General features: G+C 37.6%; 1 protein-coding gene across 6 annotated transcripts in view; it reads right to left on the bottom strand.

Annotated features, from left to right (window-relative positions):
- LOC131693945 (rho GTPase-activating protein 68F) overlaps window positions 1-24,999 on the bottom strand; it is a 91,324-nt gene that overhangs the window by 14,605 nt on the left and 51,720 nt on the right. For all 6 annotated transcript variants that reach the window (XM_058982231.1, XM_058982227.1, XM_058982230.1 and 3 more), the window contains 2 exons: window positions 9,209-9,294; window positions 8,994-9,139 (listed from right to left, as the gene is read on the bottom strand). In XM_058982231.1, the coding sequence (XP_058838214.1) occupies window positions 8,994-9,139; window positions 9,209-9,294 (232 nt within the window). The remainder of the gene's footprint in view (window positions 1-8,993; window positions 9,140-9,208; window positions 9,295-24,999) is intronic.

Genomic DNA, 24,999 nt, shown 5'->3' with positions numbered 1-24,999 from the left:
TTTCCGAGGAAGTTTGATTTTCTTGCGAAACGCGTCAGATGAGAGTGTTGAATGCTGTGCTCTACTCTCGGAAATTTGCGTACTTGTTTTGCTTTTCTTCGTACGTGATCCGATATCCGTTAAAAGTTCGCTTGACGAGATTCGCGGAAAAGTGTCGAAATCACTTCTGCTCACTGCCAGTTGGTAGGATAGAAACGGTTCCGATATTGGGGTCAAGATTCTAGAGGGACATCTGGTTGGGGCTGGGCGTGTGGCGATGAATGTAAACATTTTCCGATCAAGTTTACACGGGTAATTCCCGTGTTTACGCTGAGGGTGAAATTGCACGAATTGGCTCAGAAGAAATCGCTGACGGGTTCGAAAGAAAGATAAATGATACATTAATAAAAATTACACAACGCGTTTCCAATAGATTTTAAAAGCTTCGTTTTCTTGGGAACATTGATTAATTTATTTTATATTCTTGTTGTTGATTATACAATCTCTTCAAAACAGGGGCAGTTTTGTTGCTTGGCACAAGACCCATTTTAGGAATGACAATGAAACAATTTACTGGTCGATAAATAAGATCTAATCTCGAGTAATATATGCTATTTTCGTTGGACACCAAAGATGAGTAAAAATGCGACCCCAACCGCTGTCAGTTCATACATGTTGACAGCATTTGGGGTTAGAACCTGATTCAGCTGCGCTTCAAGCAAAGACGACATTAGAATGGCTCTTAATTCATGGGAGTTCTAATCTAGTGTAATCTCTTTTATTTTCTCGTTTTCGAGAAAAATGAAATGTTGAACACGGGTCAGAAAACACGGTAAAAATCTTCCATGCCTCTAAATGCTTCTATACTTCAACTATAACACGAACGAGGCCCTACAAGAATCCGCAAACCTACTCTCATCCTATTCTCGAAGTTTGCCGTTGTTCAGTTAGAATATGTCGCTCTGTCGCTCTTAACCCTCAAAAACCAAGCCAAAATTGTGACTTCAAGAAGCATCGCTCCTAAGACCCAATGAAATCAAAAACCTCTTTTTTATCTTTTGATCCCGTGCTATGGGTAAAATTGTTTGCTGAGACTCTCGACTGATGGTAGTTTAGTATCCAGCATAAACGTACAGCAACTATGAATTCATCTCGACTCTTGCAGGAAGGTACAGCTTCCATTTAGGAAAGTTACATAACACTGCCATTATTGCTTACAACAAGACAGGCATGACTAACCCACATGAAATGCCTCGTGCTTGCATTCTTGCAAACAGGGCTATTGACGCGTGTCTCATATCGGAGCTCACAACTCGCGATATCTGTGTTGTCACAGTTACATTGACTGTCGGAAACGTAGACAAAATATATATATATATATATATATATATATATATATATATATATATATATATATATATATATATATATATATATATATATATATATATATATATATATATATATATATATATATATATATATATATATATATATATATATATATATATATATATATATATATATATATATATATATATATATATATATATATATATATATATATATATATATATATATATATATATATATATATATATATATATATATATATATATATATATATATATATATATATATATATATATATATATATATATATATATATATATATATATATATATATATATATATATATATTGTTCAGCATATCTACCGCATAACGAGTCATCTCCTTCTGATGATTTCAAAGGCGTTGTATCGTATTGTAGCAGAAATGGGCTTCCGCTCATTATCGACAGTGATGCAAATGCTTATCACATAATTTGGGGCAGCTCAGACATCAATCTGAGAGGCTCTGAACTAATGGAGTACATAAGTAGTACAAATCTCCATATTCTGAATGTGGGAAACCGACCAACTTTTGCGAGGTCTGGGAGGGAGGATGCTCTGATAGAATTTTGCAGGAGCTGGGAAATTGGCAGGTTCCAAATGAAACTGAACCGTCTCTAACCGATTATAGAAATATTTTTTTCGATCACTTTAATGTCACCTTCAATGTGGTAAAATATCGTAATCCTAAATCTACAAACTGGGACCTCTTTTTGGAATACTTGGCGACTAAATTTCATGGATATTTTCCAACAATTAGTCAACTAGACGACTTAGATGACGTCGTTGATACGACAAACTCATTCATATTAGCATCCTACGAAGAAGCTTGTCTATTTCGTACTGTTAAATCGACAAGGGGAACCCCTTGGTGGAGGGCTGAGCATGAAAGAATGAAGAAGGTTATGAGAAGAGCTTGGAACTGGCGTCAGCGTGATGACTCCAGGGCTTTCAGGTCAGCTCGTAGTGCATATAAGAAATGTCTTAGATCTGCAGAACGGGCTGGCTGGCAAAACCTATGCACTAATATCTCTAGTCTGAACGAGGCTAGCAGGTTAAATAAAATTCTCTCCAAATCGAATGATTGAACTCCTTAAAAACCAGAGATGGTGTTTATGTGACGCACGAAAAAAGTGTTCTTAATGGTCTCTTCAACACACACTTTCCAGGTTGTATCGATCCGGAGCTGAACAATGTTTACAGATCTTATTCTGGTGATTCGGACTCGTGGGCGTTAGCACGCACATTGGTTTCCACTGAATCGGTTAAGTGGGCAGATGACAGCTTTGCTCCATACAAATCACCCGGAAAAGATGAAATACTTCCCGTGCAACTACAAAAGGGATTTGATATACTTAAACATGTCTTGAAAAAGATTATGCTTTCCAGTCTTGTTACCGGGTATATCCCGAAAGTATGGCGAGAAATAACTGTTAGAATTATTCCCAAAGGGGGCCGCTCAAGCTATGAAGAAGCCAAGAGTTTTAGGCCTATCAGCTTAAGTTTTCTTCTGAAAGCTTTGGAACAGATAATCGATCATCACATCAGGAACAACAACAATGTTTACAACATTGAGAAGGCCTTCTCGCTCAAGCAATCTAGCTTCGGTGTATTCCTAGATATTGAGGGTGCCTTTGACAATGTGTTCTTCCTGCCTATTCTGGAAGCGACGCGCGGTCATGGGATACCTGCATGTATCTCGGGTTGGATAAACGCAATGCTTAGTAACCGCATACTTTGCTCGTCACTGCGACAGGCTGAGATACGGAAGTTGAGTATTTGCGGTTGTCCTCAGGGCGGCGTTCTGTCACCTTTGTTGTGGAACTTGGTAGCTGACGGCTTGTTGAAGAAACTCAATGAGCTTGGATTTCCAACCTACGGGTTTGCTGATGATTACCAAATACTAATTACTGGATTTTGCATCGGAACAATCTTTGACTTAATGCAACAGGCATTAAGAGCTGTCGAACAGTGGTGTCGACAAGTTAAACTATCAGTTAACCCAAGCAAAACTTCAATGGTTCTTTTCACGAAGAAGCGAATAACAACCGGGGTTCGTCCCTTGCAGTTCTTTGATTCTGAGCTGCTGTGTGCAGATCAAGTCAAATACGTTGGAGTCATATTGGATTCCAAACTGAATTGGTCTGCTCATATTGAGTTAAGAGTCAAGAAAGCGTGCATGGCCTTCGGGCAGTGCAGACGAACTTTTGGAAAGACCTGGGGTCTCAAACCTAAATACATCTATTGGATTCACACGACAATTGTACGTCCAATACTGTCATAAGTGGCAGAGGGGAGAGGTGGTGACAGTCCAGTCAAAACTAAACCATCTGCAAAGAATGGCTCATGGCGTTGACTGGTGCTTTCACCACGACTCCGACTGCTGCTCTTGAGGCACTTCTAAATATTAAACCATTACACATTAGGGTGGGGCAAAATGATCGTTTTTTCAGCACAGCACTTTTTTGGTTCCATTTGGGGTCCCAAACAACTGTGCAAAATTTGGGGTCGATTGGATTTGACCCGGTGTAGCGCATTGCGTTTGAAATTTGTATGGAAATTAGTATGGGAAAACCTACTTTTTTGCATTTTCAATTTTACAGACTACAATTCTTCCTGCTGTATACCAACAATTAGATATAAGTGTAATCCAGGATATGCTGAACAACTTTGCAGAAGAATGCATGGAGCTAGAATGTCTCTACAACAAGTTATAGCTGTTCAAAGTTTGATAGATCGAATTAATTGCTAAAAATCATTTTTTTGCCAACTCTGCGGGTGTACCAATGACATTTCATATAGCATACCAATGTGGTAAATCTAATGTATAACATCTTATACAATAGATTTACCACATTGGTATGTTTGGATGAATTAATCATAAGCCTTAGCTCAATTTCATGGACATAGGTAGTTTAGCAATAGGGCGTAGTAAAGGGAGAGGGAGGGAGACTTTTAAATATGGAAATTTCAACTAAAATAACTGAAATCTTATTGAATATGAATGTTCAGATGAATTATTGTACAACATTTACACAATCCACAAGAGCCCCAGTTCAACAGCAATTTTTACTTCGGGTGATCGAACAACATCGAAATGAGCATCCTATCAAATCATAGTGCGTATTAAACTGAAATATAATCAATGCATTCCTCTGACATATCAACTCGACATCAGTTGATTCAGTCTACAACTTTACTTCAATTGATATAGTCAATGTCAAGTCAATGCAGAGGGATACAGTATGTTTCGTTTCATCGTTATTATTATGCATAGAACATTGTGCAAATGTTTTAAAATAATACATCTTAACATTTCAACTCGACAAGATTTCAGATATTTCAGTTAGAATTTCTATATGTTGAATCCTCCCCCCCCCCCCTCTCCCCTCACTACGCCCTATTGCGAAACTACCTGCGCCCATGAAATTGAGCTAAGGCTTATGATTAATTCATCCAAACATACCAATGTGGTAAATCTAAAGTATATGATGTTATTGTGGTATGCTATATGAAAAGTCATTGGTACACCCGCAGTGTTGGCAAAAAAAAAAGATTTTTGTCAATTTATTCGATCTATCGAACTTTGAACAGCAATAACTTGTTGTAGAGACATTCTAGCACCATGCATCCTTCGGTAAAGTTGTTCAGCATATCCTGGACTACACTTCTATCTAATTGTTGGTATACTGCAGGAAGAATTGTAGTCTGTAAAATTAAAAATGCAAAAAAGTAGGTTTTCCCATACTAATTTCCATACAAATTTCAAACGCAATGCGCTACGCCGGGTCAAATCCAATCGACCCCAAATTTTGCACAGTTGTTTGGGACCCCAAATGGAACCAAAAAAGTGCTGTGCTCGGTTGATGAGGTTATGATTACGTTTTTCCATATAACAATGCCCCACCCTATTACACATACACCTCAAACAAGAAGCACTATCATGTGCATACAAACTGCAGGTTACTGGGCTTTGTAACAGTAACCATGTTGATCTTGCTACCAGTCATACACGATTGTGGTCACAAATGGTTACATGGGGTGAAGATATTCTTGCTCCCAGCGATATTGCACTCACTTGTAGTTTTCCTTACAGGACATTCCATGTGAAGATTCCCTCTCGAGAGGAGTGGTTGTTTGGCTTTATGGAAAGACAACAACAAACGCAAGTGGTCTTTTACACTGACGGTTATCTGATGGAGGGACGTGCTGGTGCTGGTGTCTACTGTCGTGAAATGAGATTGGAACAATCTCATTCATTAGGTAGATACTGTACTGTATTCCAAGCAGAAATCTTTACAATTATGTGCGGGGTACAATCGGCCCTTCAACTGAGTTTTTCCGGCAGAGTTATAAACTTCTGCTCCGATAGTCAGGCTGCAATCAAGGCCCTTAGCTCAGATAAATCCCGGTCCAAGCTAGTGATCGCGTGCCGACCCCAAATCGAAGAACTAAGCATTGTCAACATTATCTACCTTGTCTGGGTGCCCGGATATCCTGGTATTACTGGAAATGAATAGGCTGACGAATTGGCCAGGGCAGGTTCAGCGATTGGCTTCGTTGGTTAAGGGAAAAAATACGGTCCTGGGCTTTGTCCGAGCACCGCAATTATTGGAGAAATCTACAAACGTGTCGCCAAACAAAGGCGTTTCTAGAACAACCGTGCCCAGTGATTTCGAAAAATCTCCTACATTTTTCGAAGCTCCACTGCGGCATGCTGACCAGGGCTTTAACCGGCCACTGCAAACTCAATTATAACATAGCAACTATTCAGCGCGCTGAGTCTTTTTCATGTGATCTTTGTGAATCCGACTACGGAACCTCATATCATATGATATGCAACTGTCCTGCGGTAGCGCAATTGCGATTTCGAGGCTTCGGCCGTGCTTATATAGACGAAACTAGGTTTGGACGACTGAAACTCAGAGACATACTAAAGTTTCTTATCCAATGTGGTAAAGAGCTTTAGGCTTATTCGCAGGCAAGTTGAACTACTTGGGGATCATCCTTAAATGACGTAGCATTATATGGGGGAGGGAGTTTTGTATTTTGTGATGATGTGTGACGACAGGGGGGTAGGGGGTCATGTCATGCTACGTAGCTTTTTTAAAGGGGAATAGAATAGAATTTTTAAAAAAAATGCGGAGACAAGGGGGGGGGCAGAGTTACCGTCAAGCTACGTAATTACCAGGGGGGTATTTAGAGGTTTGTGACGAAATGCTACGAGGGGGGAGGGGGTATTAAAAATCACTCAAAAATGCTACGTCATTTATGGATCATCCCTTGTGAGTTTAACTTACCTGTTGTTTATTTTTGTTTTTGTGCTGTTATTTTCCCCACCCTTCCAATTCTACTTCCCTAAATGATGAAAACACACGGCAAGGCACAAATCCCCGACTACATACGGGGAATTTAAGCCAATATATTCTGATTCTGAAGTTCTGTCCACAGTGTTTCAAAATCATCTAATACTGCACTGCCAACAGCTACAATTAAAATAAATGCAAAAAATAATCTTAAGAACCGACCAAATGAATTCGATAGTGAGATAAATATTCAGAGGAAGGCTAGTCATGCTTTCTATAATGCTATGCAACGAAATTAGGAAACAAAGTAATTCTGAACGGTAGAGAAGTTTAAGTTTGCCAAGAAATATTTGATTTGGCTGGTTGCATATGCAGTGAATGATACAGTAAAAACTTCGTACTAATAGGAAGATACCTCACAATATCTACCAAGAAGATTGTTTACAGAAACGATTTTAGCCATACAGTCATATTGTACTCTTTCTGTTCTGGCGAGATTTTGCAGCTTGTCACTACGTTAGTGTTTTTTGCATGTTATGAAATAATGTCTACATATTGCACCAGAACAGCCAATTTCATCGAAATGTCCCGAGCTACGTCCAATCATGCAAAATCGGGCTCTCGTGATGAGAGAGTGGTCTAAATGACAACAGCAACTAACAACCAAAGCAAAATGTCAAAAAGCTGTGGAACAACGCAGCTAGATTAGACATTCCTGATTTTCGTTTGGACACCACTTAATAACTTAATAACCCTGAGTGAAAACTTAAAGCGGAGCTCAGAAATATTGACATCCTCGGGTGAGCTTGAAAGAGGAACGAAGTTCATTTCATGCCCGCTTCGCTGAAGGGTATGTTTCAGTTGTGTGTCTCGTCAATCATTCGTTCGGTGCAGCACATCATTCAGTTATTTTCGCTTCAAATTCAACATCAGTTGCGAACTGAATTTGGCTTTTAAGCTGACTCTGAGAGATTGTGCAGCAAAAATTCACATAATATAGATTAGCCAGTTCATTTATGCTCACAAAAGGTAAAAATACCAACTTCCACCTTCAATCTGTCTGAATAATAAGAAATGATAGCTTTGGTTGGAAAATTAAATTAGATTTCATCGATTTGTTCGCCAAGATTCTGTACATATACGAGAGTGATTTGAATAGTCCCTGACGAAGTGATAAATGCAAGTTTCAGAACAAAGTTCGCACTATCACTGGATAGATGCCACTGCTAAAAAAGCTGCTTAAAACTTGAAATTGACAAGTTGTGCACCTCGTCAAGATAACGAGCTATTATTTTATTTGAAAGGATCAAAGCCAGTAGCGATCAAAGTCAAACTCCATCCCATGTACAGTGAAGCCTCGTCGTCACATAGTACATAGTGTTACCACGGACAATAACATTGTTAAAGTTCAGGATTTATTATTAAGTGGCCGTAAACTTAAAGTGCGTGAGATTGCTGTATCTGTAGACGTCTCAACTGAGCGGGTACATCACATTCTAACAGCCGAGTTGGATATGAAACAAATAAGTGCGTATTGGGTGCTGGGTTTGCTCGCTGCTAATCATTTCTTGTGGTGATTTGTAGCTGATGATAAGCCGTTGATCCATCACGATACAGCAGAAACGAAATGACAGTCAATGCAGTGGAAGGAAGGGAGAACCGAAGATGGCCAAATCTATTTAGACTCTGCAATTAAAGAGAAACGTCCTGGTTTGATAAAGAGGAAAATACTGTCCTATTACGACAGCGCCCACGTTCGGTATGAAAGGCTAAGTTAAACGAACTACGGTATGAAATCCTCGACCAGCCACCATATTCACCTACCCTGGTCTCGAATGAATTTTTTTCTTTCCCAAATTTAAATCACCTCGAAAAAACTGGTTTCAGTGTATTGAAGGTGGCGAAGATTACGTCGGAAAAGTAATTAAAATTTGTCTGAGTACGTGCTTTTTTAATAGATGTGCCTCGGACTTTTCAAACCACTCCGTGCTACTGTACTACTAGTTGTAGTTTGATGAATTGTTGATAAAATCGTTTTCATATTTGTTTTGTATCCAGTGTTGTACAAGCAAACTATCGTTGGTGTTTGTACACCACGAAACGACAACATGTGCACAACCGTCTGGCTTGAGATGCAGCGTCAGCGTAAACGTCAACAACCAATGCACATATCATGTATCGTTGGCAGTTTTGCGATGATGAAAATTCATCGTCACAACTGCAATTCCTTATTTCATTTACCACTTCACTTTACTGGTCGACTAGTAACTGTCAACAATAACACATGCGTCAACTCTATTATCAGTAATTACTCACTCGATGAAAATATTCGTGTTGAGATCTTTCCTTTCCGGCAAACTACACGCATAGATAGCGATAATGGGCTGACCGTGTTTGTCCGTACCGATGAATTCGATAAATTTTCGCCGCTTGAACTCTTTGCGGATAGTGTTCTCATCGGGCTAAAAGGATAAAAAAAAATGTTAATTTCACTATGGATTAAACAGCTGATTTGAAAATCTACAACGTACCTCGACCATTTTAAGCTGCTCCTCGTAGTTGTCCGGATCGAGTGCGGTTTTGATGATTTCGTCTGCGGACACCTCTTCAAACTCGCCTGGTTTGGGTGCGAGTGAGGAATGTAAAGAAACAAAAATGGTATCAATATGGAGACTCAACAAACCGTGACTGTTTTGTACATGCTAGGTACCTATATACGAAGGAAATTCTGTATGTAATACAAATTGCGGCAGCACTGAATTATAAAGAAAAATGGGCCACTAGTGCAACTGGGCTTTGGCTAAGGAATGCTCCTTAGTGAAATGATATTGGGGAACCCCAGCGAGCTGTATCACAGCTTGTATCGAGAAACAGTGATACAGAACTCGGACGGTGATTGATTTCTCGAGTACATGACTGCGTTATCATTGAGTAAATATAGGGCGAATAGGTAAGGGGTTAAGCCTATTTTCTTCTTATTATCATTGTTACCCTACCCATTTGAAGCCATTTGCTAGAACAGTGTCTGTGATTTTTGTTCAATAATATGGTGAAAATAGTGCTCGATTTGCGTTTTTTCTTTGTTCAAACACAAATAGCTCATTTGTTCTGAGAAAGGAAGCGAAAATACTGATTCAAAATGTATTCAGTAAATTATGGACCGAGTAATTAATGGTGCAGTTTAACACAATCTTTAATAGGGTTAAAATAGGAACATTTTTCAGGGAGTGGGCGTAGCGTATTGGTAAATCGATTGCCTTGTACGTAGCGCACCTGGGTTCGAGTCCCAACCCCGCACATAGGGTTAGAAATTTTTCCTAAGAGATTTTTCTAACCCGAAGAGGCGAATGACCTTAAGGTTAAAACCTCTATAATTGAAATAAAAAAGGAACATTTTTCTGTCTGTAATACAAAAAACAATAAAAACAATGTAATTCACCATTACATACTAAATTCTACACGCTCAGATTAGATTGCGTTGTTTGGTACTTTCGTTTCGAATTCGGCATGTATAATATAGTATTACAGTGAATAACCCGAATTTGTCAGCATAACAAAATCAAATTTTATGTTCCTGGAGCATTTCAAAAAAAGATTTACTTAAATTGATGTAGTTCATAGACACTTATGGTGTTTCCGTTTTTTCCTGGTGCTACACCGGTGGAGTACAAAAAAGAGACAAACTGATTACACCCAAGTTTGAATGAGTGTAGCATCGACTACACCGGTGTAGTGCACAGTCAAAAACGAAAACGACATTAGATTCCGAAGGGTTATTCACGATTTTTTATGGTCCATTTAAAAACTACGACATGATTAAAAGGAGGATCTTTACTGTTAATTTACGCTTTCCATTAAAAAATAAAGGCACCGGAAACGTTTGAAAGCTGTATTACAAAAGCTATTGGACTGACTATACGGTACTTTCGAGAGATTGTCAAGAATGTGAATGTGACCAAAGAAATTATAATAGCTCTCGACTTAGAAAACTTTAGCACTGCGACCATCTTCCTTAATATTTTTGAAGTGATGGAATTTTACGCTTTACGATCATCCACCAAACCATCTATATATTCAATAATCTCGAATCCCGTTTCATGTAACCAGAGCAGGGATTACTAAAACTAAACCCATTAATGTGGTTGTAATTTCTCGACTTCAAGCAAAGAGCTTCCAGTAAGAGCCTGGTCAAGATAGAATTCCGTATCCAAACTTGCAGAGCAGAGATGCCAGATTTGAAGATTTGTCTTCATTTTGATTTTTAAAATGTTGTGAAGACAAATTTATTCGGTTGTCTGACTAATTTGTGGCAGAATTCTGGTTCAAAATAAATAACCGATTCAGAATCCTGACCGTTGAAGACATTTTTGTATAAAATGTGAAGACATTTGAAAAAGATGCCTAATATCGCTGGTGCAGAGCTCTATCATATTCCTATTGTGGACGTCTAATCTCTGTTAGTTTGTATACATCTCCAGTGGACTCAAGTTTTACCACTTAAATGATGTGTAGGACGTGTTATCAAAAGTATTTACGCGTAAAGCAAATCGTTTCCTTTTTTTTGATGCCAGTCATTAATGCATGTTCTGTTCATTACCTATTTTGTGTACTCTCATGTCAAAACAAACAAAAACAGAGCTCGATATTCTTCGATTCAGATGAAACTTTGCGCATGAATTTACTAAAGGAATCTCAATCGGTTATATTGGTAAATAGCTCATTTTTACACAAAAATCTAGGTTCTGCTCCCCTGAACTGAAAATTGGGTTGGGTTCTCCACTGAAAATATATTTCAGGTTCGCCAACACAACCACTTTTTGCAAGAACCCAACGAAGTTCCATAAAAAAACGTTTGCTTGAAACAACTAACCTGGGTTCATTTCTAAGTTCTCAAGCAAAACCAACACTAGTTTTTATTGGCGTGACTTTAAAAGTGGGTACCCGAAGATCGAGGTAGGTGTCACTTGAAGTGGTTTCTTGCAGCGTTCTACAGGAGACAAACCTACAGAAGTAGATCAACCTCATGTTTAATCGGGCGCGAGTCTAGCAGTGGGTACAAGACTCACTACGATTTGCAGAAAGAAGGAAGAAAATAGGGTAAAAAAAGACAAGTATAGAAAAATGACAATCGTTAAAGAGACACTTTAAATGTTGCATTACATTAACACTTTACACAGTCAGTTTGTCTTCACATCTCGCCCTGAGCAGAAGCAAAAAATCGTCCCGCGCAAGTGAAACAGTGAATTCTACCTAAAAATCAATCGGTGCCTATCACACAAGCAGTCCATATAACAATAGCCTATACCTACTGTGCGATTTAGTGATGAGTGACGGTGCCCAGCAAAAAGCAACCCAGCTGCGGTTGAACTGTGTTGCTGTTGATTTTTCGAAATGCCCCGTAAGACCAGCCATTCGGGAAGTGGAACAGTTATTAAAAGTGCAGATGAAACTCAATCTGGCTGAAGTGAAAACCCTACAAATGCATCATATCAAACATTGCGTGCTGATTTCGTTCAACAACATTAACCAAGCTGAGTCATTCGCCTCGCGAAACAACATGCAGCACACCGCCGAATGCGGCAATGTTAAATATAGCATTCCCGTATACATCGAGAACGGCGCTGTAGAAGTTCGTGTCCATGATTTGGCTACGCGTACCCCTGACGGCGCGATTAAAAAATCCTTGCAAAAATACGGAGAAGTAGACTCCGTTACACATGAGACTTGGAGGATTTTTTTCCCGGGCATCCCTAACGGTGTTCGTGTGGTGAGAATGCGTGTGACCAAGCCAATTCCCTCATACATAACCGTCACAGCGTTAGGAAGTGACGATGTTCTCATTCATCAAACATCACTAGTCACGTACCCAGGGCAAATTCCTACGTGCCAGTTCTGCACGAAGAAGCTGCACCTCGGAAAACCTTGCGTAGAAACTGTTAAGGAAAACTTAACCAATCCAACTAAAATCAGCCCAGAACCATCTTACGCTAAACCACTAACAGCTGCAAAACCAACATCTTCGGATCAAGCACCAACAACCAGCAACAACAACAACGAAACGAATGCCGAAAAATATGAACATACAATGACGACCGATAAGAGCGAGACACAAACTGGAACATCTGACCGCGAGCAGCAGGAAAGTAGTACGGATGAGGACATGGACATGAACGACAACGCAAAAGAAGACAAACGGATCGAACCTCAGATGGCAGTGGACAACACTGGCAATATTTCGCCCCCTAGAAAAAGGATCTCAACACGCAGCAGAAAGCTGCGTCTAAACGAGACAAAAAACTTAACATAGTTGTTTTTTTTTTAATTTATTGTAAAAAAACGAACAATCGGCCTCGTTGAGCTACCGCATTTGGGCCTAAATAAATTTAATAATTATATATATAACACTTTACACAGGTTTTCTACCTTTTAATTCCACTATGTTTTTTATAGTTAAATGCACTAAATGCACGAACAATGTTAATTTTCGTTCTGGAAGTGTTAATATCTCGTGCGTGGCTGCGTATGATGTCGAGCTTAGAATGAAAATGTATGAACAACCAAAAAAAAATTTAAGTAAGTCGTTGGATCTACAGTAGAGCTAACTTCATTTCCGAAAGTTTTTGGACTAACTTCAGGTGTATATTCTGCATAAACAAGTACAGATCATACTTGATTATCTGGGAATTTTAAAACATCTCACCCCGGATAATCGAATAACCTGGATAAACGAGTCAAACTTTTCTTGTGTTTTTTTTTATGAATTTAAGCTCCACTCGCGAAGAATCTGTAAATATAATGGGCAGGGTAAATTTTTCTGCTACGGTAAATATAAATGTACCTATTTTGCCCTAGTCGATTTTTTTGATTCGTATTTTCAATTGGTTTATATTTTTATTTATATTGGTAACAAGTTAACAGTATATGGAAAAGTTTTATATAAATATTTGAGCAAGAATTCCAAGACAAACTTTTTAATAAGGTGTGTCGTTTGCAGTACAGGTCAAGCTCGACAACCCGGGCCTTCGATTTTCCACGGTAAATATTTCGACTCGGGTCATCTGTTCCTTGGCTCCATTTTATTTTACGAAGTGGAGTCACATATTATAACCAACGTTTCTGTTAACCCTTTCATGCCCAACTTTTTTCTTGTGCATACAGGAGTCCAAAACTATTTTTCCTTGAAAATGGTGGGGTCAAGAAACTCGAAAAACTTTTTTTCATAAAGAGCTTCCATCGCAGTGCTAGAAGCTGTGCAAGTTTTACCTTCCCATGCTTAATACAATTTTCCTAGAATTTTTACAATAGTCCAATTAAGTGTAGTAATTGGACTATTGTAAAAAATGTAGTCGAAGATAGTCTAAATTAATAGGTTTTATCAGTTTTCAATAATATTGCAAAAAACAAAGATATATCAAAATTTCATTTTTCGTCGTCAATGTAAACTATCCCTGGCAACACTGCTCCATCGGAATCCAATCAGGCTAATTGTAATAACTTCAGTTTCAGGGATATTACTTGTAACTGTTAGTTCTCAAATGAAAGATAATATCCATATTTATTAGCCTTACTTGTTTTTGAGAGAAATTCTTGCCTAAACCAAAAGATATAACTGCTTAAAAACGTTGTTGTCCACAAACAACATGGGCATGAATGGGTAAAGTCTCATTCAAGTTAGCTGAGTGAGAGTAGTGTTATCATGTTCGCCAAGTCGATGATGGATTCCCGGCCACCTCAGTGAAAAGTACTGATGACGCCCTCTTTGCACAGCCCAACATACATCTACGCTTTAGCTACTACCGGGTCTCTTATCAGAATTTTGTTAACCCTTTCTTGACTACCGTTTATAGGATTCCAAAACTATTTTTCTTCATAGTTGTTGGGTTCGTGAAAGACAAAAAATCTGCTTAAATCAAGATAGGTGGCTCTTTCGCAGTGCTAGAAGCTGCTCAATTTTTACCTTCCGATGCTCAATACAATTCTCCTAGAATATTTAAATCACTGTTCACAAAATCTGTCTGTGGCAGCACTACTCCAACTCAATCAAACTAATTGCAATAACATCTGTCCTACTTTTGGCTGTTAGTGCTAAAATGAAAGAACAGTCCCAGTCCTCTTTAGGGACCATTCATAAATTACGGAACGCAAAAATTGCCCAAAATTGACTCCCCTCCCCCATGTAACAAACTGTCACAAATTTCTCTATACCCCCTCCCTTATTACGTAACAAATTCCGAGAAAAAAATTTTTCCTTCAGTAAAAACATGTTACGTAACGATCTAGCTTACTCCCCCTCCCCCATATGTCACAACTTGTCACAATTTGTTGCACCCCCTCCCCCCTAAAAGCGTTACGTAATTTATGAATGGTCCCTTATAAACGTGGTTATTTATCAACAACATTACGCTTCCATCATAATGTTGAAAGGGATAATGGGAGTAGAGCAACATTACGTCAAATTTCGCGGGAGCTCTGAGCGAGATATTCATCAGAATTTTACACAGGATTTGATTGAAAATATGAACACAATTCAGTATCCTGAACAAATCATGATCTTCAGTAGAATTCTATCTTGAGAAGGACTTCACATGACCTCTGAGAAGCTTCTAGATTCTTACAAGAAAATTCAGAGTAAGAAAACGTAGAAATACGGATTAGAACTCAATTGAAATTCTGAGAGAGATTCCATTGGGACTAACTTCGATCAGAATCCTGAAACAGATCCAAACAGAATCCTGAGAAACAAGTCAACGGTATCCTAAGAGAGGACCCGAAACATACCGAGCGAAGTCGACACAATGTAATTTTATGTGTCAAAAAGGCTTGCCGTATCCAATATATGTACCCCCAGTTTTTTTACGCGGGAGATACGTACCGCGTAAAAAAATCCGCGTATAAGAAACCGCGTTAATTGGAAAATCCGCGTAAAAAAACCTCAGCCAAAAAATGATGTCAAACATCGACCTTTGTCTCCTACTCGTCAAGGCTATTCCGAAAATACCCACATTGTTGAGCTGCGGGCCGTAAGGAGTCTTCCCGACCCCTCTTTCCGAAAATATTCCAAGTCTTTTGCATTCCCAAGGACTTCGAATATTTTTGCGAAATCCGCGCAAAAAAAAGTTCCAAAAATATTCTAAGTCTTTTGAAAGATTTTTACGCGTAAAAAAACCGCGCAAAAAACGGCGTGAAAAAAACTTGTGTTTTGTGAAAAAATGTACTTTTAATTTTAAATTGAAAAAGTTGCAAACTAGTATTTTTTCTAGATTCCTTGAACAATTTCCTTTAAATAGCATTTCGCTGATTGAAGTGCAAACAGTACCAGAGATATAATCAGAAGAAAAAAATTTCTTTATTAATTTGCTAAAAGAATAATTTTGGCTATACTATATTAACTCTAGATTGAAGTGACCAGATGCTTTTTGGACGATGGTAGGATGCGCTCAAGAAACCTATTAAAGATGTACGTTTCCCTAATATTTGCACAACTTGTGTAAGACTGAGAAACTTTTCGAAAGGATTCATATTAGAAGTCAAAAAGGGCGCCGTGACAATCCGAATAGGCATTGTAGTACTGGCAAAAAAGCCGGAAAATAATAAAGAAATTCGCTGGCCCAGCAACATTAAATGCCACAACAAAGAAAAAAAAGGGTAGTAGGGGTGGGCGTAGCGTAGTTGGTAAATATATTGCCTTGTATGCAGTGCACCTGGGTTCGAGTCCCGACCCCGCACATAGGGTTAGAAATTTCTCATACGATTTTTCTAACTCGAAGAGGCGAATGACCTTAAGGCTAAAACCTCTATAACCAAAATTAAAAAAGGGGTAGTCAAGTGCCATAACTAAGCAACATGACATTGACAGAGAAATTTAGTATTTCAAGCGGAACTGTCCACTGCATTTCGAAGAAAAACAACGTAATTTATCATAAACTTAAGCGAGCACCAAAATATACAGCAAAAAAAAATCAACAATACCAATTTGCTACCGTTTACTTCACCGTAAACACTTTTTGAAATGACAATTCATCATTTTGGATGATGATTCGTTCTTTACAATTTCGCATTTTAAGTTAGGCGGAAGCGATGGCGATGACAAGGACAACATTGCAGCAACGCCAGCGGATATTAAATATGCCAAACAATTGGAAATTCGAACCGCAAAGACTTTACCGCCGGATGTGAGTCCAAAAATGTCAAAGAATTTGCTGCACTTTTCCAAGTACAATTGCAGTATTCTAGTCAGGGCACTGACTCGACATTGCAAACTCACTTATCGCATTCGTAAGATCTTTGTGAATCCGACTACGGAACTTCATATCATTTGATATGTAACTGCCCTGCAATAATATAAAAGAGCTATAGTTTAAGCCGTACTTGAATGATAATATTTCATCGGGGGTGTTGCGGTTCTGTTATCGCAATATCCCCTCGGGAGTGTTGATATATCCACTCACTGTTTAAATAAAACTTCTACACCCCTTCGGGGATTGAAACACACAGAAAAAATATTGGTAAAAGTAAGAGTGTTACGCTCTTAGGAAAAATTTGCAACGCCTACTATTAGATTGAAAGTAAAACTTTCAAATTAATCAAAAATAATAATCAAAATGAAAAATCGCAATCAAAATAAGTTTTATTTTAAAAACTAAGAGTATACGTTGGTTGTTTTCTGCTAAGAGTAAGAAACTCTTATTTTAACCAATTTTTTTGTGAAGTTTTATTCCTGCTATTGCTGCACCTGCAGATCGTTCAAAATCCTTCCGGGGGTGCAGAGCGCTCTGTTTTAATTGTTCAGTGTCACTATTTTCCTTACCCCTAACCTTACCACTTCACCAATCCGTCTAGGGAAATTATGAAAAGACGATTCTTGGCAAGGCACAAATCTCTGATCAACATGAAGAGCGTGCCATTTGAGCCAGAGGCTACTGATTCCTGATCCAGGATATGGTCATGTGGATTTGATTTCATTTTGATTTCGAGCTTTATCATCCCGCGGCACTAGTGTATATGTGAAACAAAACATTAGAACTCGATGTAACTAGTGGCACTTGTGCCTTCAGTGTTGTGTTAGTGTACGTGTAAAAGAAAGTCTATTAAGACTGATAGACATTATAGTTTGCTAGTGCATTTGTGAAATATATAGAACTTAAAGGTTTATTTTCCAAATAATCAACTGAACCAAACTTCAAAATTCAAATCATATCACGGTTAGAAAAATATAAATAGATTAGAAAAACTTTAAAATGAAACAGATCTGATATCATCTCTATTTTTCATGTTAGTTTCGAAGTCTAATCCCAAATTGCAAACAACTTGTATTCTGCATGGCGTATTCACATTTTAGTTTACTCAAAATATACTACATCACGGTGTCGTCTGTGTATGGACGGCCGAAAACTCAAAATCACAATAGCGCTACTGCTGGGCAGTTGCATATCAGATGATATGAGGTTCCGTGGTCGAATTTACAAAAGATCAAATGAAAATGACTCAGCTCACCGCATAGTTCGACGCTGTTGTGCTATCTTATGACAAACGCCATTTAGTATATTTCGAGAAACCCGACTTTTAAAGTTTGAGGTTGAATATCGAAACTTATAAATCGTAGAAACAATTCAGAGAAGACCGTCATGCACCACCTGAAATTAAATCAACGCGACGCACTGAGGAGTAACCAGAACAAATTCCTGGCCAAAAACCAAATATTTTTTCGATTTTTTATTTAGTTATATTTTTTACAGACTTAAAAGCATACTGTATAATGTAGTAAGATTGGGAGTATGTAAAAAAAATGCTAAAGAATTTTTGCATGGATGCAAAATTGTGATATTTTAAGGGGTTTTATAACATGTTTCGTTATACAGGGCCTTTGGTTCATGGTTAAGAACCTCTTGGGGGATGATAGACTGTCATATTTGAAGAAAAAAATTGTTCTACACATGCTATCAAATCTCAACCGTTACAAAGTTATTGAACTTTATGTGTAAAAAACTTATTTGTCTTAAAATACCTCTAACTCAAAAAGTACACTTTGCATTTCAAATATTTTAGGTCCACTGGGAAGGTGAGAAAATTTCGCAGTGATGCCTTCACATGTTTCAGTTAATGAGTTTAAGTAGCCTTTTCAAAGTAATTTAGTGAAAATTAAACAATTTTAATCGATTTTTCGTTCATTTCTTGAAAATCCTAATAGTTAACCTCATCATTTTAATAATCCAGATTGTTAGTCTTGAAGAGATGCATAATTCGTTCTTTGACATGATACACTTACCTTTTCTTATTTTCATGAGTTTGGGTTATTCAACTTGGATATTTTTATCTCATTTTCACTAATACCAGCTCTAATTGAAAAAGTATTTCACTTATTGTACTTTTTTTTCTTTTTATTCGAAAGCCAGGAAAATTTTACAGAGAAAAATGTATTAATACCTTTCAGTTAAGTGAATTTAGTATACTTTTAGAAGTAAATTAGTTTAAAGTTAGTGCTATTATTAGCATTTTCGTTAATTTTCTTAAAATAGTAAATAATAAACATCACCATTATTATCATGGAAATAATGCATCTCAGCAAGTTCTACAGTTCTTTCTTTGACTCCATTCAATTATCTCTTTTAATTTCGTCGCAAAATCGTTTTTATCACATCGTTTCATATGCAAAAATAACGATTTCGAACCCACTACATTTGTGGCGAGGTCATGCTGTGTTAACTATTAAATAGCAGCAAAATGAAAAGAGATATAGACAAAGTGTCAAATAAAAAGTTATGGAGAACATTAAGGGGCATCAAATGAACAATAGTAACGATAAATTTTGTTGATTAACAATTAGAATAATTAAAAAACTCTTCAAAAAACACAAATTTTGAGTTATTTCGTAAGTAAAAAATCATTTAGTACACTTAACTAAAAGATATTTGTACTTACACTGATAGGACATTTTCTCAGCTTTCCAATAAAATCTTGTAAATAACGATATAAAGCATATTTTTCAGATTAGAGTCTTTTAAGCACTTGCAAGTCGGTTACAGGAAAAGTATAGTAATGAAATTACAAAGAAATGAGAAGAGATAGGAATATGTCGTCCAAGAACAAATTATGAATCGTCCTAAAACCCAACTTTTGGATAATGGATATTGCTATAATCATACTTCATTATTTCGAGAAATTTAGCAAAAACCTCCTCAAAAACACTAACTTTTAACTACTTTACAGCCAAAAAGGTAATTAAACCAATTAACTAAAAGATATGAGAACATCATTGAATAGGAAATTTTCTCACTTTTCGAATGGAACTAAAAGATTTAAAATACAAAATATACTTTTAAAGTTAGAGGTATTTTAAGACAAACAAGTTTTTTATACCAGAAGCTCAATAACTCTGTATCGGTTGAGATTTGATGGTATGTGTAGAACAATTTTTTCTCCAAATATGACAGTCTATCACCCCCCGAGAGGTTCTTAACCATGAACCAAACACCCTGTATATCCATCAATATAGCCCTCTATAGTGATGATGACTGTATTAAATAAGACAATATTATTAGAAATGTAGTTGAACACAACCATTTGTATAACCTCAGCTAAAAACTAACAGAAAATCTTTGTGTTGCAGTGTATTCTATCAAAATTAAAAATACCGTTTTCTAAACATTTTACGCCAAATTTGAATGATAAAAAAGATACATTATACGGCGAGATCCGGCAAAGTTACTGAAGCAGTATTGCAAAACAAGATTCCAGCTATCCAAAAAACGTTTCTAATCTTATCCGATTCACAAATTCCAATCGATTGGAAAAAATTGAAAGTTTTACTAATATCAGATACACCGATGCTGTAGGGGCAAATACTGTGGTTGGTAGAAGGTATCTCTATGAATATGTGCACAGGCGTCCCTTCCCTTCTCCTTTTCCCACGGAGCATCTGTTTATGCAACTGGAAAAACGTATTCACAAAGATTACCTCGAAATTACTAGTATTCGAAAGGATATAGAAAATTGACCTCTGCACTGGTAGGTGGATAGATGCCAAACTAGTTTTTATCTATTTTTACTTTATATTAAGGCATAATAACAACAATAGCAGCAATAAATAATTTTGGCCACGATTCGACCCCAGTTACTTCTCTGTGCGACGATCAATGAACATTGCAGTTACATTTGTAGTCTACCTACATCAAACGGTTATCATGTTTTTCAGTTTTCTCATCATAAAAACTGGGGGGGTTGCCTTGTACGCAGCGCACCTGGGTTCGAGTCCCGACCCCCGCACATAGGGTTAGAAATTTTTCACAAGAAATTTTTCTAACCCCCCGAAGAGGCACTTCTATAATCGAAATAATAAAACTTGGGCAGTAGAGGGTTGAATTGTAATCCACAGACTACTAAAATATACATACAACGATGGTTGTTAACAGTTTTTTGAACAATTGATTTCAAGTTGATAAAAAATACACTATACATATTTGGAAATTTGAGAATCTGGTAAGACATCAGTCTAAACCAGTTTATTGAACCGCACCTAGTCAGCTCGATCGTGAACCGACAAATGGGCCTATATAACAAATGTACACAAACGGAGATTTGATTAATATCTGAAAGAGGAGTAAAAATACTATATAAAAATATAAAAACTCATTTATAAATATTTCACACTTCATGAAAATCGATCAAAAACAAAACGGCGGATCCGACTTTCAACTGTAAACAAAATGCCATGCGGGTTACGCCTCTGCATTTCTAAGGTAGTGTACACGGGCGAAATTGACAGCATCATTGTTTACAAGGTCCGTAAACAGAATCGCCCTAAACAAAAACCAAGTGCTTGTTACGCCCCGGCGGAATAACAAATTTTCCCCTCCAGCGGCATCAGGAATTAACGGCCAGGATTACAGATTCGAACGGATTGATCAACTAACACTAGAAAGAGGGCGACTTGAAAATGGCCTAATCAACATTTCATAACAACACTCGGTGAAATGATTTTTTTTTTCAATTTTATCAACGAAAACGTTATTATATAAACCATTTTAGTTATGCTTCCGAAAACTAGTATTGTTTCAAAGTGTTTCAATGCATTTGAAAGCGCAGTGTGCAAACACTGTTAAAATACGATTTAATTTTCTGAACCGAATTTTCAAAGCTATCTTTCTCGATTCGATATCATTGCGACTTCGGCCCTTTGGTCGATTCATGATCGAGCTGTTTTTTTTTTTTCCCATACGTTTATTTGACACGGCATTTGCAAAAGCTTTTTACGCCAGTTTCTTTTTTTACATAGCACGTTACAAAAATCCTTAAGACTAATTTTAACTATACTAGTACTTTGTCTAAAACTAACACCGAAATCACTTTATGGTTTGCTTTTTTCCTTACATTGTTGTATTTCATAATGATCTAGTATTTTCGGGTGTATTTATTTACTTTTTTTCTGTTATTGTCTAAATTTAAAAACTAAATATTCTAGGACACTTTAATTGGTGAATGATTAGCCTTGGATGAGAGTGTGAGGAGATGAATTTAATTAAATTTTGACAGATGCTGTTTTTAGAAAATGATAGATAAGTTCCATGTATAGAGGATCGCGATACGCCAGGATGTCTCTAACAGGAACATGGATTGGTCTTCCTCGGACTTGTAAAGAATCTACTAATTGTGATCTGGCTTCACGATATTCAATGCAGGACCAAACAACATGCTCAATGTCATGGTAACCTTCTCCACAAGCACAATGATTACCCTCAGCGAGCCCAATACGACGGAGATGCGCATCTAAAGTATAATGATTGGACATGAGCCTAGACATCACACGGATGAAGTCCCGACTTACATCCAATCCTTTGAACCATGCCTTCGTTGATACTTTAGGGATAATTGAGTGTAGCCATCGTCCCATATCTCCATTGTCCCAAGATGTTTGCCAACTAGCAAGTGTCCTCTGTCGAGAAGCGCTATAAAATTCATTGTAAGCGATGGGTCTTTCATATATTTCACCATCTAGTGCACCAATCTTGGCTAAATTATCAGCTTTCTCATTGCCCGCAATAGAGCAATGGGCGGGGAGCCACACTAGGGTAAATTTATAACATTTTCTTGTCAGGTTACTCAGAGATTCTCGTATCTTCCCCAAAAAGAATGGATCGTGGTTATCAATCCTCTTTGAGCGTAGAGCTGCAATTGTGCTGAGACTATCAGTGAGGATAAAGTAATGGTTCGGGGGTAAAGTATTAATTATTTGAAAACTATAGTGAACTGCTGCTAGTTCCGCTATATAAACAGAGGCGGGTTCTGCAAGTTTGAGAGAAATTGAAAAATTATTGTTGAAAATACCGAAACCAGTGGCCTCACTGATTCGTGACCCATCAGTGTAAAACATTTTAAGGCAGTCTATGTGTTGATATTTACTTGTGAATATTTTAGGGATCTCCCGCGAGCGTAGATGATCCGGAATTCCACGAATCTCTGCTTGCATGGACGTGTCGAAGAATAAAGTGGATTCAGGAATATCTAGTATATTGACGTATGTGGGAACATACCTAGCAGGCGTTACTTCTTGTGACATGTGATTGAAATACACTGTCATGAATCTGGTTTGGGGTTGAAGCTCGACAAGTCTTTCAAAATTTTCAATTACCAGTGGGTTCATAACCTCACATCGGATAAGTAAACGAGAAGAGAGATCCCAGAATCGGTCTTTTAAAGGAAGAACTCCCGCTAGTACTTCAAGACTCATCGTATGGGTCGACTGCATGCAACCTAGGGCAATTCGTAAACAACGATACTGTATCCGTTCCAGTTTAATAATGTGAGTGTTCGCAGCTGAACGGAAACAGATGCACCCATATTCCATTACTGAAAGTATTGTTGTTTGATACAATCTTATCATGTCACTTGGATGAGAACCCCACCATGATCCAGTTATTGTTCGCAGAAAATTTATCCTTTGTTGGCACTTCTTTATCAGATACCTAATGTGGCCTCCCCATGTACCTTTAGAATCGAACCAAATTCCGAGATATTTAAAGGTCATGACCAAGGATAGGAAGAATCGCATCGTTTTACGCTCACTCAAGGCTCATTCGCACTCACCTACCTCCGATGCTTTATTCTGTTTTTCTTGTTTATGAGTGTGCATCTGTTGAACGCCCGATCGGCCAAAGCCAAGTGAATATGGTATCTCACATGTTCGTATTTTTTCACTCTTACGCTCACCTTGGATCACTGCAATTTAGGTTCTTTCCGATACATGTTCGGAATTGTATCCGAACTATGATGATCGGATCCGTTCGGCAATGCGATTCTTCCTCAAAAATTTGGATCGCGATCTATGTTCGCCTAAATCGAAAATCGATTCAATTTCCACCGCATGCGAGCGGGTGCTTGCGATTGTTTGCATTGACGCTGCCGCGGTGTTTTGTATCGATGGAGTGGTGTTTGTAATTTGCTAAGCGAGCAGATTGTCCCTTTGTATATCGTTCATATTCCACATAGGTATAAAAGAATAGCGGACTTTACGCGTTCAATATTTTTGATACACATCGTCAATCCAACTTTGTTTTTGTTTTCAAGACAGTTTGATGTTTTGCATAATTTGTAGTATGATAGTGTGGCCAAGCCGGGGTGCGTGGAATCGTTGTTCACAGTGATGACGTGGATCTAATTCGGAATGATGAGCGGTCAAGAATGGATTTGGAACGTGATGTTCCGGGTACGACGATTTATCCATCTGTTCTAAATATTATTTTCCCGATGTTTTGATTACTTATACTTTTTGTGGTGCTTTTTGTTTTTCCTGCTGTCAATCATCATATATACTAGTAAAGAATGTTTGATCTTGTTTGTGTTCCATATTAGCGGTCCTTACACGTTCAGTTGTTTTGTCAATACTGGAGCGTATTGACAAGGTTTTTCGACTTGTAATGGAATGGTGGAAGTATTGACGATATGTGTTTTTTATGTTTCTTGGAGGCTGTTCAATGATAGTACAGTAAGATTCCGTTTTTGGCACGTTCCGATTTGTGCATGCTCCCTTTTCGGTACACTCAGATTTTGGCAACAAATGGATTCCGTTTTCGGCAACATTATTATTGTACATAATAGGTCTTTTAAAAATGTGCAATAGATATTTTTTGTATCAATTGATATCACATTTTACTTTATTTCCAAACTTGGGTGTCATATTACCCTCAAACGCGCAAATAATTTTTTTTTAAACTTTTGTGAAAATTGTTTCATAGTTTCAATACATTACTGTGAGATGTTTTGCGTAATATTGTTTTAAAACAGCGTTAAGGGTTAACTATATTTTATGCTATACGTGTTATATTTATTG

Source organism: Topomyia yanbarensis, chromosome 3 (assembly GCF_030247195.1).
Source record: "Topomyia yanbarensis strain Yona2022 chromosome 3, ASM3024719v1, whole genome shotgun sequence".
Lineage (NCBI taxonomy): Eukaryota > Metazoa > Arthropoda > Insecta > Diptera > Culicidae > Topomyia > Topomyia yanbarensis.
This window is presented reverse-complemented; position numbering and strand designations above follow the sequence as displayed.